Below are 18145 nucleotides of genomic sequence, written 5' to 3' on the forward strand. Positions count from 1 at the left end.
AATGTCTGAATTTCTAAACTATCTTTACATCATTGAAACTGCTTTATTTTAAGCATGAGTGTGATGAAATCTTGAACGTTCTCTTTATTCTTTTGAGACGGAGCAGAAATTTGGCTTTTGAGAAAATGTTGGAAACGTAGCTTAAAAAGTTTTATAAAGTACATAGGGTAATGTACATGTGAGGCATCATCTGTCTGTGTTGATTTCTCCGAAAGACATATATCATACGTAATTCGTCGTCCACTTCTGTTCGTGTGAGACAATTGTCTTTCCTTGATAAAAATGCCGTTTTACCTGGTCATCGTTGCTGAAATTAATGTAAAACATGCAGATGTTCCAACAGACATAAGCAAAGAAACTTTTTAAGCATGATAGTAGCAGAGTCATGTTTAAGTCACACACCTCAGTGAGTTCAAGCCCTGCTTGGATCGAAATGTGAGGAAGTTATCTGGCTTCATTAATTATGCTATGGATCAGTATGGTGGCATACGGAGTCTTCATCGCCCATAGCAAGTAGAAGTCCTTATTATCTAAAACATGGTAGTTATAATATACGTTTCTAACTGTAGCTGGAAATTGCGATTCTTTGAATTTGAAAACTAAGGCATCAATGAAATTCTAAACGTGTTCTTTCACAAATGAAATCTGAAACTTGTTGAATTAATGCACTGAACACGAAAGTATAATAAAACAAACAATTAAAATGTTTCAAGAAATTGCTTTGTCTTCTGCTAACAGCAAATGCAAATCAGCAAGCATTCTTAATTGAAATTTAACTGAATCTTCCCATGAACGTGCAGACATTTCTTTCTGCAAATGTGTCAACATAATACAACACTTGGTCGTTGTTAAACATATCTTGCCAACTGCGTCGACGTCCGTGTCTTTCTCTGACATTATTGTTTGGTCTTGCGAATAGAAAGGCAAATGAATGTGATACTCGTATGATGTTAAAATCATCTATTTTGCATGCGGGGTTTTCTTTTGTGCATTAATTTAGAATATATTCATGCAATATCTGGTAATAAAGCCCATTGTCTAATGCATGAGACCTGTAAAATTTTGATCTGTTTTTGTTATATATGTTCATTGGCTTAAGTTATTATACTTAAATGATTGAATTTCTTTGAATACATGTCTGTTTTGATAAAAACGCGGACCATAAGGGTGAAATACGGAAACATTTCCAGGACTAAAAGGCACATTTATTTGAAAACAAATATGAGCCGCGCCATGAGAAAACCAACATAATGGCTTTGCGACCAGCATGGATCCAGACCAGCCTGCGGATCCGCGCAGTCAGGATCCATGCTGTTCGCTTTCAAACCCTATTGGAATTTGAGAAACCATTAGCGAACAGCATGAATCCTGACCAGACTGCGCGGATGCACAGGCTGGTCTGGATCCATGCTGGTTGCAAACGCACTATGTTGATTTTCTCATGGCGCGGCTCATATATAGAATGCTTTATGGACAATCACATTCTGGAAGTAGGAGTTCTGAACAGGGCATTCATGAAGCAAATCAAGAAATAATTGGAAAACGTAATTACCCAATTTTATTTCAGTAATCAAGATATACAGAAATAGTATTACATGAAATTTATAAATATCATAGACTATATTATCTGAAGCCAGAATTGTCATTTTGCTATGATATGATTAGTCAAAAGATGTATATCATCAAATATATATATATAAATAATTTTGTGTTTACATGTTTTCCAATGAAACAGATTTTAACATTGTTATAAAATATTTAAGTCCTCCAGTAACTTGTTACTGTACGTCGATAAATGTAATGCATATCTTTGTATAGGCAAAGATAGATTTTACATCACATTATGTGATAAAATAAATAAATAAATGTTCGGATGCAAATCTTGATATTCCGCCAAACCTTTAAAACCGCTTAAAATAATACATTTTAAATTTTACATATGTTTTGGACAATCCTTTATGCTATCAAATTATGCAGTCTTATATTTAGTTTTCAAACATTCAATATGCTCTAATATCACAAATCTCTCTTTTTTCAAATAAGAGTGTGACGAAATATTGAACGTTTGTAAATATTTTCTTCTCTGATGTAGAAACTTGCTCGTCTTTCAATTTAACATATTTTTTCGTATTTTTGTGAGATAACAAGGCTGATAAAGGTCCTACAATTTTGCTGACATGTGCAATTTCGGAATGACTACATATAGCTGAAGGTATGCCTAATTTTACAATAAAATATGCCCGAAGCAATATAAATGATAATGGCAAACGACTAATTGTTTCTGGCGTTAGATGACTTGGAAGTTTATTCAGCTTTACTTGGTTGAATTTAAGGAAAGACGCCACTTGATAAACAAAATTGCAGAAATATCTAGTCATACAGATAGTCTAAAATGGATTCGAGTGCCGAAATAAAAAATGTATCCAAATGTTTCGTCTGACAGTATATACATATATCAACACAGATTGATTCTGTTCATCCATGACAGCCAGTGAAGTAAACCGTCCTTTTGATGTTTTATCTATGACATGATATCATATAAATCCAATGTCCTAGAGCTTTCAAGGTGTTGCTATTTTATTACAATCCTCATAACAGCCAAAACTAAGAAGCGTTTTTCTTAACAACTTGTTATGTTGATTCCTTTAAATGTTTAGCATATTGATCCCTTTGTATTTGAGGTAAAACTGCAACATATTGAATCAGCATATTGAAATACTGCCCTTTTCACTTTCAACATTATTTTGCTTCCATTTAAATCATATCGTCCTCATAGCATTAGCCGACCACATCTTGATACTAATGGAATACATATGACAAGACAAACAGTAAAATCTGCATTGTCTAATTATCAGTTCAAATGCATGAGACACGTTTTAACAATAACAATAAACGACTAATATTTCGTCGTTTAGATTTTCGAAAATTAAACTTTTCCTTAATATTGAGGAATTACATCATGTTGAGTTAACATTTTACTGCTAACAGTTTTTTATCCGCGCAACCAATTCCAAGTATTTTAACATCCATCCAATGGATTTGTCGAGTATCAACAGCAAGGTTTGCTATTCGTCTGTGAATGACAGATACTGGTATTCGTCGTTTATGTTTAAAAATTGCACTTTTTTCTAAAATATTCCTCAGGGTAATATTTGTGTACGAGGTTAGTTCGTGCATACTTGCTGTCGTTTCTTATCATAGCTATAATAAAGGTGTACATCTTATTACAACTTAATCAAGACAAAGCAAAATATCAAAACTTTATACTTTTGAGGTCACGTCTAAAGATAGATAACACATAGTCTAGGACAAAGTATGAAATTATACCCGAAAGTATTTACATTTAGTGTTTTCATTAATAACACTTAGTATCTATTGTTTAGGAATTTTTCAAATGTAAATTGTAGTCTGTTTTCATAAGGATGTCTCCCTTTTATTCAATGGGTTTACTAAATGCCTCTACCACTTTCGTAATCTCCAAATTGCTGTGACCACGTGTCTTCTGTGTCCTGAAGTTCAAAAATGTATATTAAAGATCATATACAGTGACCATTGTTTTACTACATCGTACGAATTCGATTCTTTCCTGTTCATACCCTTTCGTCCTTTCATATCTCTACGATGTTACAATATAGACCGCCCACTTTTTCCATAGAAGACTCAACCATCATGAAGCCATAAGTGCAATGAACTTTCATTCATCTTTGTTACAACTATTAGTAAAAGTTTTTAACTGTGAGTGATTTATTCTAAATTATAGCACCGAAAGTTTATGTTCACTTAATTTTGTATCTAATTTTGCCAATTTTATTTCCTAGACTTGTCATTCGCTTGATCGTGAACGACAACATATTGCAGCAAAGATTAAACATTTGAGAACGTTTCTTAAATACAAAAAAGAATGCACAATACGTTTCGAACCCTTGCCTTTCCCTCAACCCGAAACCCTTTAGCAGCGTATGAATAGATGTGTCAATATACATACAAAATACATAGATAAGGTAGAACAGACAACGGTGATAAAACAAATAAATTAAAACATTTAGTGGGACACCGCCCTTGAACGACCAGTGGCTAAACACTATTTGAGGGTTCTACTCGGTAAATTGTGCACTTAACAAGTCTACTAATCCCTATAATGTTCCAAAATTACACACGCAATGATTACAAATAAATACATGTATAAAATTGCAATTATGCGTATATTCAAAGACTTTACACAAGGCAGAGTAACAAAAATACATTTCAGGGTCCGATTATACAGGAGAGATTTCAAATATCAAGGCAGTTCAGAAATTTTGCGTTCTTGCTTGATCGAGTCAAATCAGCCTGTACTTTACTCACCGTAAATGCATTTCTAGCATCATGTTTTTTCTCGGCCGCTAAGACCATTGTGGCTAGTTTTTCACTCACCGTAAATGCATTTCTAGCATCATGTTTTCTCTCGGCCGCTAAGACCATTGTGGCTAGTTTTTTACTCACCGTAAATGCATTTCTAGCATCATGTTTTCGCTCGGCCGCTAAGACCATTGTGGCTAGTTTTTCACTCACCGTAAATGTATTTCTAGCATCATGTTTTCTCTCTGCCGCTAAGACCATTGTGGCTCGTTTTTCACTCACCGTAAATGCATTTCTAGCATCATGTTTTCTCTCGGCCGCTAGGACCATTGTGGCTAGTTTGCTCAATGCTGCCGTTTTATCATCATACAAATCTGGTTGTGTAGATGTCAGTGTATTCACTTTAGATAAGTTTTCCTCCACAGCTTCTGCTAAAACTCTGAAAGTAACAGACACAAATGATATTTATACATTGAATTTGCAAGTAAATATTTTCCCTCAAAGTATCCAGCTTAAGACATAAGTCGCAGAGAAAATGCTAATCGTCGATAAGTTAGGATCAAGAAATGAAGTTTAAAAAGTCTAGATCAAGTCAATGCTATCATTGATTGGAAAGTTAAAAACTTTATTTGATAGGAAGACAAGCACGTATATATATATATATGGACAGGAGTGTCGATAATTGGACACGTGATTTTGACACTTTTACAGGGCCTTTTGATAATTGGAAAAACACAAACATGTTGTTTGTTTGTTGCCATACCTGCGTTAGCAATGTTTTCAACAGTATTTAAATTAATAACGGCACAGGTGTTTCTTGATTCTATACCAGTATTTTCCGATTCTCCTGATGTAACTGTCAACCCCGTATGCATTAAAGGTAGAGGACGGAAATTTCAGACACAAAGAGTTATTAAGAAATCGTCACGGAGAACATGCGGCCAGCCCTAACCCATGAATATATAGATTTGCACTCTCCTCACCTGGCGAAGCGGGTTGGCTAGTCAAAAATTTGTTGATTCGTAATCTACGAAATCAATAAATACTCTTTAAAAGACATTTTTAAGAATGTCGTCTTAGCGTTTCACTTTAAAGCTTATTGTTTAACGTAAACTGTTGATCAATATAACTGGTGTTTAGGGTTTCACTCAGTCAAGATGATTACCCAAACAATATTTACATAAAGGAACACTGTAAACTAAGCAATAAAGAAAACAAACATAATTATATTGCATGATTTACGCTTTTGAGAGTCAATCAACTTAATTTTTAGATCACCAAAGCGTTTATATTTAATTTAACAAATACTGCCTTGAACTCACTAAACTACCTTATTTTACTTCTTCTTTACATTCAATTACAACAAATCAAATGTATCTTTGATTTTAGATGTATGCTCATTTAAATCTTCAGAGAAAATATTTTCCTTCATCGTATGAAGTATGTACAAGTACTTAATGGTCTTGTTACTGCAGTAGGCTATAATCCGCAACATATTTGCTTCTATAAGCCAGACTTACAGTCTTTAAATAAACACAGCTACTAAAACACTAAACAATCTTATACCGAAAAATTCAGAGACAAGTATTGCACCGTAAATAGAAGAAGCGAGTGTTTATCAAATTATCCGGTTATCAAATTATCCGGCTTCTTTCGTACTTTGGTGTTTAAGGTAACCGTATAAATACTTTAAGAAGTAACACTGATTGATGTTCTACATCTCACCTTTTAAATCAAATCTTATGTCTACTTACTTGTTGATTAAACTTTGGTATATATCAGATCTTGATGGACTTCTTTTAGCTGCAACGCCCAGGCATTTTGGAGCGAAAGGATAATATCTGAAATAGATATGACATGCTGATAACATCTTCCAATTTAAAAGAATGATATCGCATAAACACTATTATATGAAGTGTATGTAAGACACAGATTTCGGTTAGATATATGTATAGTTAACTGCATCAACGTCTGGAACCGAAAATAATTAGCATAACAGTTATTTGAGACAAAAATAAATGATCCTAGTTAAAAACTTTATGGTAGGCTCAGGTGACGAGGCACTTTTCATCATCTCCTTCAATTGAGATCCTCTAGGCATGAAAAAGCATGCGTAATTACAATGGTTTTGTTATTGCTTAGTGATCAGTGATTCTAAAGGTAAAATATGCAAACATCAAACCAAGAAGTTTTACATATTTTTTAGTGAAATTTTTCAACAAACACCAATGTGATGTTTTAGATTAAAGACACACAGACAAATTAATAAACTGAAATATTCTTACAAAGCAATCAGCTGCTTATAAATATGAGTCAAAGTAACGGAAAATCAAAGAAAATCAAAGAAAACAAGTTTAAGTCTTTTAGATGCATTACTGATTTACCCTTAAATAAATTACAATTCTATCTCACCAATGACAGAAATGATACGAATAGGATTAATGTTTTACAAACTGTGTTCACACAATAACTAAGATCAATTTACCGGTTGTTGCAACTGAGTAAAGAGAATTTAGGTTTAGTCTCCAACCAGATAGAAACACTCTTGTAAAAACTAAAGACGTTATGTTGTGCCAAATGTTAAATCTATTCGCTGACATTTACATAAATTTTTTCATGACAAAAACAATCTTTGCAAGTAAAATACCTCTTTTATGTTGTGTTGCAAACCTCCAAAAAATAAACATTAAACTGACTTTGTCACATTACAAAAAATATGTGATTTATTTTGGTGGATGCTTCTGAGCGAAATTCGAATTCTAAAGTATATCCTTATGGAACACAAAAATCTCATAGAGTTGTTCTGGTAAATGTCTAGTGTAATATGATTGTGTTTTAAAAGTATCTGTCGACAATTATGAAAAAAACGTCAACGGTTAACACGGACGAAGAACTAAGCGAAATTACATTATAGAGACTTGATCTCATTTCCCTGTATTTAATTTTAGTTCGATTCCCAATGCGTCTAAAGCACCGCTTGTCTAACGTTCTGTAATGAAGTAATTTTGTTGGGAATGTCAAAGCTTTGGATCTGTAGAAATTTCCTAACAGTATTATTTGTCAATATCATCTACATTAGGTGAAAAATTAACTACATAACAAGTTAAATTCAAAGACAAAGTTCTGTTCAGGAAAATAGCGGCAATCTAATTACAAAATGTATGTGATTAGAAACATCTTCTTTCGGGTCTAAAGCAAACTAGCAAGCCTTCTCAGCATTTTTGGTCAACTGTTTTTTAACGTCATGATATTGATGTTATGCGATTGCAACGCTAGACAAGATGCCTTACTTTAATCATGATTCTAGAATCGTAATTAAAATTGCGATAAAATTCCTTTACATGTTGGTTCAATAAAGAGTGTTGCATAGGTGTTGTATGTGATATTTATCCTAATGCATTATAATTATCAAGTTATAAACTTTATGATGATGATGATATACCAGTATTCTATAATAATTTGAAGCGATATCAAATTGTTAAAACGAACGCCGTTGGTAATTACAACAAGAGCTGTCTCCATAGGATGACACATGCCCCCGATGGCACTTTGAATGAATAGTTATGGCCGATGTTAGAGTTTAGGACCTTTGACCTACGGAGCTGGGTCTTGCGCGCGACACGTCGTCTTACTGTGTCACACATTCATGCGTAGTTATTTTAAAATCCATGCATGAATGACAATGATATGGACCGGACACGACCATCAATGCACTATCATGAAAAATGACCTTTAATGTCTAAGAGTGACCTTGACCTTTGAGCTACGGACCTGGGTCTTGCGCGCGACACGTCGTCTTACTGTGGTACACATTCATGCCAAGTTATTTGAAAATCCATCCATCGATGACAAAGATATGGACCGGACATGCCCATCAATGCACTATCCTTTAACGTCTAAGTGTGACCTTAACCTTTGAGCTACGGAGCTGGGTCTTGCGCACGACACGTCGTCTTACTGTGGTACACATTCATGCCAAGTTATTTGAAAATCCATCCATCGATGACAAAGATATGGACCGGACACGCCCATCAATGCACTATCCTTTAACGTCTATGTGTGACCTTGACCTTTGAGCTACGGACCTGGGTCTTGCGCGCGACACGTCGTCTTACTGTCGTACACATTTATGCCAAGTTATTTGAAAATCCATCCATCGATGACAAAGATATGGACCGGACATGCCCATCAATGCACTATCCTTTAACGTCTAAGTGTGACCTTGTCCTTTGAGCTACGGGCCTGGGTCTTGCGCACGACACGTCGTCTTACTGTGGTACACATTCATGCCAAGTTATTTGAAAATCCATCCATCGATGACAAAGATATGGACCGGACACGAAAATTGCGGACAGACAGACTGACAGACCGACGGACGGTTCAAAAACTATATGCCTCCCTTCGGGGGCATAAAAATGCATAAAGCTTTAAAATCATCAATTTTGAAAAAATGAAATAAATTACAATTCAATTTCATTTGTATCCTAAATTGTTTAACCTGAAAATCGATCTATCAAACGAACAGCAACACAGTTTTTTAACACAGTTTTTTTTGTCTTATCGGTTTTATGATTTTATGATCTGAAAACATGATATAATTGCACGCGCCTGTAAGAATGTGTGCACATCGATTATTTTGATTGAGAAGTTAAACAGGTCAAATTAAGCCAGATTGTTTTTCTTTACAGTCGAGATAAACGTCACGTGAAGTTTTCATACATTATGAATCTTAAAATACGTTTGCTATAATAAAATGTCTTTCATATACAGAGAAAAATTAAATAACCATAAATTCAATGGTCATAACATAGAAAAACAGAGACAGAACGGGAATTCAAAACATATTTGAAATATAAGTTAAATATTCTGTAGACTTTAGGACAAATATTTGGTATGGTATTCATCTTTGTCTTGTATCTTACTACTGATGTTTGATTAAGCTGGACTCCATTAAAAATGGTCCTGTAACTGTGGGGATGACGTGAGGGTGCTGGACATTTCATTATCACAAATGAACAAACTCCGTTAAACTGAGCTTCCAAAGGATTTGCAAACCATGCGGTGCTCAGCGATATATCTTTTCACCGATTCCAATGTTAGAATGTTACTCCATGAGATAAGAGATTCGTTATCTCAAAAGATTACAGAACTTTGACATAAAATTATATTTTGTGCACGTGATTTCTTAACGAGACATGAACATATCTCCGATGTAGCCGGTATTTTGAGATAGGCAAATTACAGATATCAGATTTCAACTGTAGATGTATTAAAATGATTCTTGAGTCTTAATCCTATGTATTCGAAAGTAAGCTGCGTAATCTAGTTTGAACTTCTAACCTAAAATGCTTCGGTATATCCGGTAAAATGTGGGACAGATATGTATCATTTTGAAACATAGTGTTTTTGCTAGATTTCGTTAGTATTTTGGTATTTCATGTATCGCCAGTTCCCGTGGGTTCATATCAATATTTGTCTACCAGTTTCAAAATGGATGTAAAGAAATTTCCTAATAATATTATGTTCATTACCGTCGAAATTAGATTAAGTATCAAATACAAAATACAAAAACATGAAACTTGAGCCTTCAAATACCTTTGTATTACTAATAAGGATACAGAATCTGTTAAAAAAATCGACGTACAAATGGCATGTAATTAAATAAAGTGTTTCTAAAATTTTACTTTTGTGGTTACTGTGGTTTAGGCTCTATTTTGGCAACAGACTATAATTATATTTATGTTCACAGCATGATTTTGTAATGTAAGGTAAAAGATAGACAAAATTGCATTAAAGCTTCTCGAATGTCATTCGGCTATACATAATTAACATCTGTTCGGACGTTTCAGTATTTATAACTGTATTACACGAAAAACGATTTGCATGCACACTCTAAATAGCTTCCTTTATAAGAGGGACGTATCCATGTCTATAGGTACATTTTGTATTCAATCAATGTTTCTGTGCTTGTTTCTTTCATTTATATCACAGTGATTCGTCACACCAAATAGTTCGATTTTTCCTATTTGTCGTCTCGTCACTAATACCGAACTCTTCCACTAATAGCTGAAATATGTCTAAAAAAGGGAACTGTTTTGATTATCATGAACCTAACCGCGGATACCACTGATTTTAAATATAATTCCGGTTACCACTGATTTTGAATATAAACTGGATAAAACTAATTTTGACCATTAATTAGTTGTTTTTAGTCTTTAAATCTTATTTACAAATTATATGAGACTGCAATCCATTAGCTTCATTTACTCTTCGCCGTTAATCTATGTAATCTATGTAGAATTCATAAGAACTATTTAACCTGATTCATATATATAGAAAACAAACTGTATTAAGCTTGTCTCATAGCTTATTACTTAAATAAGATGGCAAATTCAATGTACACACTATTATATGATCATAAAAATGACTGATAAAATTGAGAACATATTTTTTTATATTTTAAAACTCTTTTACCTATTAAAGATGTTAGCTAAGTCTGTTTTAAAAAGAATAAAAAATAAAGGCTCTAGCTAACACTAGTAAAAGAAATTGAAAAAGAAAGCGATTCAAATTTTGGCCGATTAAAAGCACTTTAATTTAATTATATAACATCTATATGATACATGTGTATATATATATTTCTTTATTAAAGTCTAATCCATATACATTCAAGTTAAATTAATATTACAAGCAATGCACAATGTACATGGCCATTCCAATCGGAATTACAAAAGACTATTATATACAGCTATAAAAATCATCAACTTTAAAATTATCACAAAGGCTCTTATATTTAATACAATATACATCATTTATATAAGTACATACTTTAAGATAAACTGAAAAGTCAATACTAACTCAAACTTAAGAAGTGTTCTAAAATTACTGCTCAACCTCAGTTAGATCGAGGATGGCTTATTAGCAGTTACTTCTCAAGTATAATAAAAGGTGCTGTACTTAGTTTACGTAAAAAAAAAACAGAATGACTTTTTACATAAGTAAAATTGTCTCCTTTGTAGATTTAAAAATCAGGTTTTGGCTAAACTTCTTGATATACCATTATCTGTGAATAAATATTTAAGTTTGTCACCACTAGACATGTTCAAAAAATTTGGAGCAGAAACTACGGCTTGTTCAAAAAGGGCATTTCTCAGATCATTATACATGCTACATTATAGTAATGCATGATTTTCATTTTCAATTTTGTTGACTCTACAGAATGGACAATAGCGTCAACAGGCAGACCTTCGTATCTTCGTAGTGGGGCAACTCCGCACCTTAATTTACATAATACAGATCTATGACTCCTTGACATAATAGATGTACAGTAATTCTCTACACAGTAATCTTGCTTAAAAGTAAAGTAGTTTCTAAGCTTATTTCCACCTCTACCAGAGGTACCATTATTAGAGTTTATTTTATTTAACTACTCAACTTTGTACTGATTAAACATAAAAAAATCAACATGTATAACGATATCATACTTAGAGACCGGTCTAGTTAACTCAGAATAATGTGCAAGATCACAATGGTAAACCAATTTTTACCATTTGCAGGCTTGGTGTTGGCCCATAGTGCTATCCGTTTGTTTACTCTTGAAAAATTGGTGGTAGATAACCGGGCCCAGTAATTAGCCACAATTTTCCATTGACGAATAAAAACTGCAGTCAAACCTATTTCTCCTGAAATACCCAAATTAGGAGTATATTTGCCAACTCCAAGATGAAACCTCATTGCTCTGTTCTGGACTGCCATTATACAGAAGAACGATGTGTGTCCCCAAATGGCTGCTCCATAAGCTATTACCGGCCAAACCAACGATTCATAGAGTTTAGTAAAAACATTGTACGGTACGCCACCAATCACTTTCACTTTGGAGATAAGCAAACCTAATGCCCGGCTAGCACTCATACGTCCTTGTAGAAAAAAGTCGTTTATATTTTAAGATAATTTGCCATGGACGACAGGGTTATAACGTTATCACGAATGTTTGTTTGATTAAATTAGTAGATTAAATTAGTAATGCTTTCACTATTCTAGGGCAGATATTTGTTTAAAATATTGGACTTTCGACATATTTAAAATGTTAAATCACACTTGTTTTACGGAGGTGTTTATTGTGGTGGATGTACTCCGCAAAAAAAGAGAGAATTACTTTTTAAGAGCGGGACGAATGTGGGGAATGTACAACAGTATTTCATTTATACACGGCGGTCTAAGACTTTCTCATGACGAAAAAGCATATGTCTCTTCCTATTTTTCCGGACGTATGGCCTCCCAATGGGCTAGTGCTTTCTGCCCTTCCAGTCCATGATGTGTATGTTCGAGTTCGATATCTAACACACAAACACTAACCTACCATACTTAAAAAAAATGTGTTACTGGCATGTTATTTGCTCAATCGTTAGTAAGTAAATAAAAAATGTTTCTACTCAAGGAAAATTGTGGCAAATGCTTACAAGTGACCTTTGCCTATAATTTTACCATTTGTAAGTAGATCCATCGGAAGCACCGGTAACAAGGCAAACAGTGAAAATTGCAGACTCGGTTTGATTGAGTCTGTTCATGTAAGACACATTTTGCCTCCTTTTAATGCTGCGATTACATTGAAACGGAATAGTTTTTAATTGAACATATGCAAAGAGGTATCTGGTTATTTGTTGCCGGCACCTCCCATAATATATGTGCGCTTGTCTATTTGAATCAGTGCTCATTCAAATCCAAACAGGTCTTAATTGTCTTTTACGCTTGTTTTAAGTGTAATAAGTTAATAAAATGATTTTCTTAGTCAATACTGATCAAGTACAGGTGTTCTGAATAATCGATTGCTGTTTCAATTTACTCAATGTAATTTCTCTAACACGGGGTATTAGGCAATTTTACCTATCAAGTGGGATACCTAAGGGTACCAGACACAGGAGTTATAATAGCTGTTTTATTCATTAGATATTGATATCAAACACCAATAATAGCACAAACACACTCGTTAGATATAGCATCCACTATAATCAGAACAATTAAATTCATTATTTATAACATAAACCATTATTGGAACGGTTAAAGTCACTAAGTTTAACACACACAGTTAATTCATTTTAATTATATAAAATATTTGGTCATATACATCTTTATAAATTTAAACTAACGTGTTTAGTTTGTCGCTACATTAATTTATCAACACGTGTAGTTTTGTCAGTTTTAGTATGAAATTTAGCTAATGTCCAATTTCAGAACACTAATGTAATTACCTTCTGACCTAGAAAAAAAGGAAGGCTTTTTTACTACTAATTACGCAAAACTATGAAGCAGTTAACATTTCACTATAAAAACGTAAGGAAAGAGCAATAAACTTTTATTAGAGTGAACTGAACAAAATACATTACGAAAATCAATCGCAACTGAACAAAAAAGTTTTTTTAACGAAATTAACGTAAATATGAGAGGATTTTTCTGAACAGTACATTTCAACAGAATATTACATAATATTATATAAAGAGGATATATATTAAACAAATATAGACTATAAATAAATGTGAGAAGACAAAGGACAAGAATACTAGATTAAACTCTCTTAATTTACCTTGCAAAACATTTAAAGTTAATACGTGTTTAATGGAATCAGAATTATTATTTTCAATTACTTTTTTTTTAAATGATTAATACAAAATGGTACATGTAGAGATACACAAAGTTAAAATTGTATCAATTTCTTTCAAGTTTTAAAAATAAAAAGTTGTTACTGCAAATAATTAAACTTTCGCTTTATAGCGACGATTTCTGCCAGTGAGGATAATTGCATTAAGAAATAACTCGTATATAAAATGTATATCTGACAAGAGAAATAGCAAAAAAGATAAACTTATATCATATTTGTAGCAACCTATGTAAAATGTTGTTGTATTCATTATTTGAATTCATTGCCAAAAAGTGTTTTAGGTGTTTTACTTAATTTGAAGCATTTCTATGTCTCTTTATGGGTACTTCACTGTTTTAGACTCTTGACTTGTCTTGGGTTCTCAATTACCATGTCTTCCCGTCTCTTGTGTCAGTAAGTTGGGACATTGGCCACTTTCTTCTGTATGATTTGGCACATCGGTCACTTTCTGGTCAATAAGACTGGCAACCAATTCACTATCTAGTCAATGATTAATGTGCAGATGCGTGTGTGTGTGTGTTCGGGTTTAACGTCTTTTCAACATTTTTTCAGTCATATAAACGACGGTGTCTACTTGTAGCAGTGAGCACAATGCCCAACTTTATAGTGCTGCCTCACTGGAATATCACGACGTAGGCATGTGGCATGATACCCCACCCAGTCACATTATACTAACACCGGGCTGACCAGTCCTAGCACTATCCTCTTAATGCTGAGCGCCAAGCGAGGAAGCTGCTAGTACCATTTTTTACGCCTTTGGTATGACGCGGCCGGGGTTCGAACCCATGACCTCCCGCACTCGAAGCGGACGCCCTACCACTAGGCTACCGAGGCGGTAAGATTTTTGTTTATAAGTGGTCAAGTTTGACATGAAACTACACTTACTTGTTCACCTTGATGTTTTGAAATTTAATGTAAGGCTTGCATTTAATAACACGTTTTTGCTTTTTTACAAAGATATGTCCCTTTTTCAACTTAGCAATGTTTGTCTATGGTTAAGTTTGTGAGTATCTCAGCAAGAGTTTGAAGTTCACACACCTGTTCACTATGATAATTCAACATACAAAGTATCTGTCCCTTTCTCGATGTAGCAATTTAACAAAAAATATGTTCTTTTAGTGACAAGGCTCTTGTAACTAAGTAGTTTGTTGTTTTTTATCACTTTCCATGATCATCTATGTCAGTTTACAGGGTTTTAGGGAGAGGGTTGCATCGTATACCCACAATTCATGGCCAGGTATGGAAAAACGGTATATCAGGTTTTAATTCCAAACATTACAAAGTGAACAGTCCTCCAAAGTACATGTTGTAAATATCAAAAGTGTATTGTTTCAAATTAAAAAAGTTATAGCAGAACAACAAGAAGTGCACATTTAGACATTGTGTTTACCTTTAAGTGAATTAATGTTTCTAATTATACAAAAATATAAGTGTCTGTTTGTTTATTAACTGAAATTCACAATTTAAGAGGAATTTAACCCGACTAACACGTTTTTGGGAAAGGAATAAAGACTCTAAACATTTTTTCCTGATCAGAGCTGTGAAAAACGAAGATTTTCGATTTGTTTCAACCCCACAGGGAAACAGCAGCGTCAACGAAAAACAAAAACAATAATGAATATGTTCGACGTCATCAGAAACAAGAGCAGGATGTACCATTATAAAACGAATAAAAACGGTAATTGTACGAAAATAAAGTGGCTGGGAGAGTAAAGTCAATTTGTTTTAACATTAGTTTTTGCTTTGCAAAACAGTAAGACAACAGCTTTGAACGAATTAATAAAATGTTTTTTACTGTAAATTGTCATTTGGAGACAGACGATTTTTCATACAAATAGAAAAAGAAAATATTTTCATTTAGATGTTTTGACAACAAACTCAATAATAGAAAAAAAACACCTCTATATTAAAAAACAAAAACAATAAAAACAGTTTCGTTTGATTTTTGCTTCTTTGAATTTTATTGATATGTTTTGAGTTAAAAATGGAAAAGTAGTAACTGTATGTTGTGGTTATATTGGGGATTCCCAAATAGAAAAAAAAATCGATATTGTTCAGTTGAAATAGATATCAATTATAACTGGAATGGACATTGTGTATTAGCTTAGTATTGCTATTATGTATATATTTACTATTAATAAAAACAGTTGCCTTAATATTCGTAAGATTATTCGACGAATTAGGTTGAATTGTGTGCCAGTGCTATGGTACCATCAAAGCTGAATTGTGTCAAACAACGACGTCTTAGAAACGTGCACGATTTTATAGTTTACACTGCAAAATCAAGAAAATAATTATCTCTGCCTTTCTATGTCAGACAGGTGTCCTTTCTATGTCAGACAGGTGGCCTTTCTATGTCAGACAGGTGTATTCACTAACCGCTAAGGTAGCATAGACAAGAAACCTCGAGAACCTCGATTTGACATTCTCCTCTTTCACTCATGTTGGGAAAATATTTTTCCACACAGACGGGTATGTAATATCTTCATATTCATTACCCAGAGATACATGTATGTACTTAATTGATACTGAACTGGACGACCTTCCTAATTCAAAAACACTTAATAAGAAGAAAGAGGCCAAAAGTAGAGTTCTCTATCTGCATGGAAGGTCAGGAACATTCTAATTATAGACATGAAGGAAAACGAAACACATTATCTCTTCATTTGGTACATCATCATCAGGTTAAGGGTTTATAATATTGTCACTTTAACTGTATCTAAAAACAGAATGTTTTATTTTAAGAGAAATTACCAGTACTAAAATTTAGATTAGTAATAGTGAAGTTGTTTTTTCTTAACATTCGACTAGAAAGTAAGTTAGCCCTGGCAGCCACTAATAACAGTAAAGCAGAACCATTGAACAAATACGAGACATGTTCCATACAAAATTTGTTGAAGATTTAGCAGGCGGTTCATAAGAAGAGTGTGCTTAAAGGCTTTTTAATTTTTAACTCAGGCGACCCCTAATTAGTCAGGCAGTACCATTTGAACAAACTTGAGTGAGAACCTTACAAAAATGCTCCGACCAAGTTAAGGTGACCCTTATCAGTCAAGCGGTATCATTTGGACAAACTTGAGAGGGGACCTTACAAGGATGCCCAGACCAGGTCAGCTGACGATCCAGCAAGTGGTTCAAGAGCAAAAGACAATTAAAGTGGGGTTTTTTTTCTATTTTCAGCTCTTGTGGCCTCTGAAGTCAGTCAAGCGAAACCATTTGAACAAACATGAGAATGAAGCTAACAAGGATGCTACAGACCAAATTTTGTTTGATCCATCCAGCAGTTTTTGAGAAAAAAAGATGTTTAAAGGTGAAAACTAACGACGACGGACGACAGGCGACACACGATAGACACAGGTCCATCCCATCACAATAGCTCATCCTGAGCCTCTGTATCGGTAAGCTACAAATGAATTTCCACAAGAAGTCAATGTTTTATTTTACAATTCATCAAACGAAATATCTTGTAAGTGTGACTGACACGAATCCTGACATTTCAAACCTAAGAACAGCCAAAACATCTGACTAATAAAGAAAAACGTTAAGGTGCGTAAGGGTTAATTACATAATACGACATCTGTTGAGAAACGATTTTTAAATAAAAATCACTAAATCGATGGAACAGAGAACGTAATTACTCAGTGTTACATACGGGCCGACAATGTAATTTTGAAAATGGCACAGCACCATTAAAGTTAATAAGATTTTGATAATTTGATTTCGTAACAATGTTTTTAGGTTCATTTTCAACATTGGTCTGGAATCAAGCTTTTATCGAAATATGGAGATAGGGATCTTTCTTTTGAGAATATTCTCATTGCAAATAAACGAGCTTCAAAACTTATAATATCAAAAACTCTCTCATGCGCATTCTTTCTTTATATTGCTTGAAATGAGTGCCTCAATCGGACCAAATTATGATAACGTTGACAATGATACATTACGCTTTACGGTGATTGTATGAAAACTGTTAAGAATGAAAGAAATGTTCTGTAGATAAGCGTAACGTTCTTTATATAAAAACAAGAAATGTCTAACAAATATTTCATTGTCAGAATCTAATTTTTGATTGAGTATAAAAACTTTGAAACTTCATTCAAAAATAAGCATGGGGGAAAAGTAAAACCTACCTACATTTCTTCCACAATAAGT

At 33.6% G+C, this 18145-nt stretch overlaps 1 protein-coding gene and 1 non-coding gene across 4 annotated transcripts in view; both read right to left on the bottom strand.

The window, feature by feature from the left end:
• Window positions 1-1535: 1535 nt before the first annotated feature.
• Window positions 1536-18145, bottom strand: part of LOC123536459 (uncharacterized) — a 49826-nt gene continuing 33216 nt past the window's right edge. For 2 of the 3 annotated variants that reach the window (XM_053528776.1, XM_053528777.1), the window contains 3 exons: window positions 6093-6179; window positions 4552-4777; window positions 1536-3509 (listed from right to left, as the gene is read on the bottom strand). In XM_053528776.1, coding sequence (XP_053384751.1) covers window positions 3450-3509; window positions 4552-4777; window positions 6093-6179 — 373 coding nt within the window. In that variant the 3' untranslated portion in view covers window positions 1536-3449. The remainder of the gene's footprint in view (window positions 3510-4551; window positions 4778-6092; window positions 6180-18145) is intronic. The other variant, XM_045319656.2, reaches the window with a different exon arrangement.
• Trnas-cga (transfer RNA serine (anticodon CGA)) lies at window positions 14756-14827 on the bottom strand. The gene has a single exon. It is a non-coding gene; the product is annotated as a tRNA-Ser (tRNA).

This window comes from Mercenaria mercenaria, chromosome 17 (assembly GCF_021730395.1).
Source record: "Mercenaria mercenaria strain notata chromosome 17, MADL_Memer_1, whole genome shotgun sequence".
In the NCBI taxonomy this organism is placed as follows: Eukaryota; Metazoa; Mollusca; class Bivalvia; order Venerida; family Veneridae; genus Mercenaria; species Mercenaria mercenaria.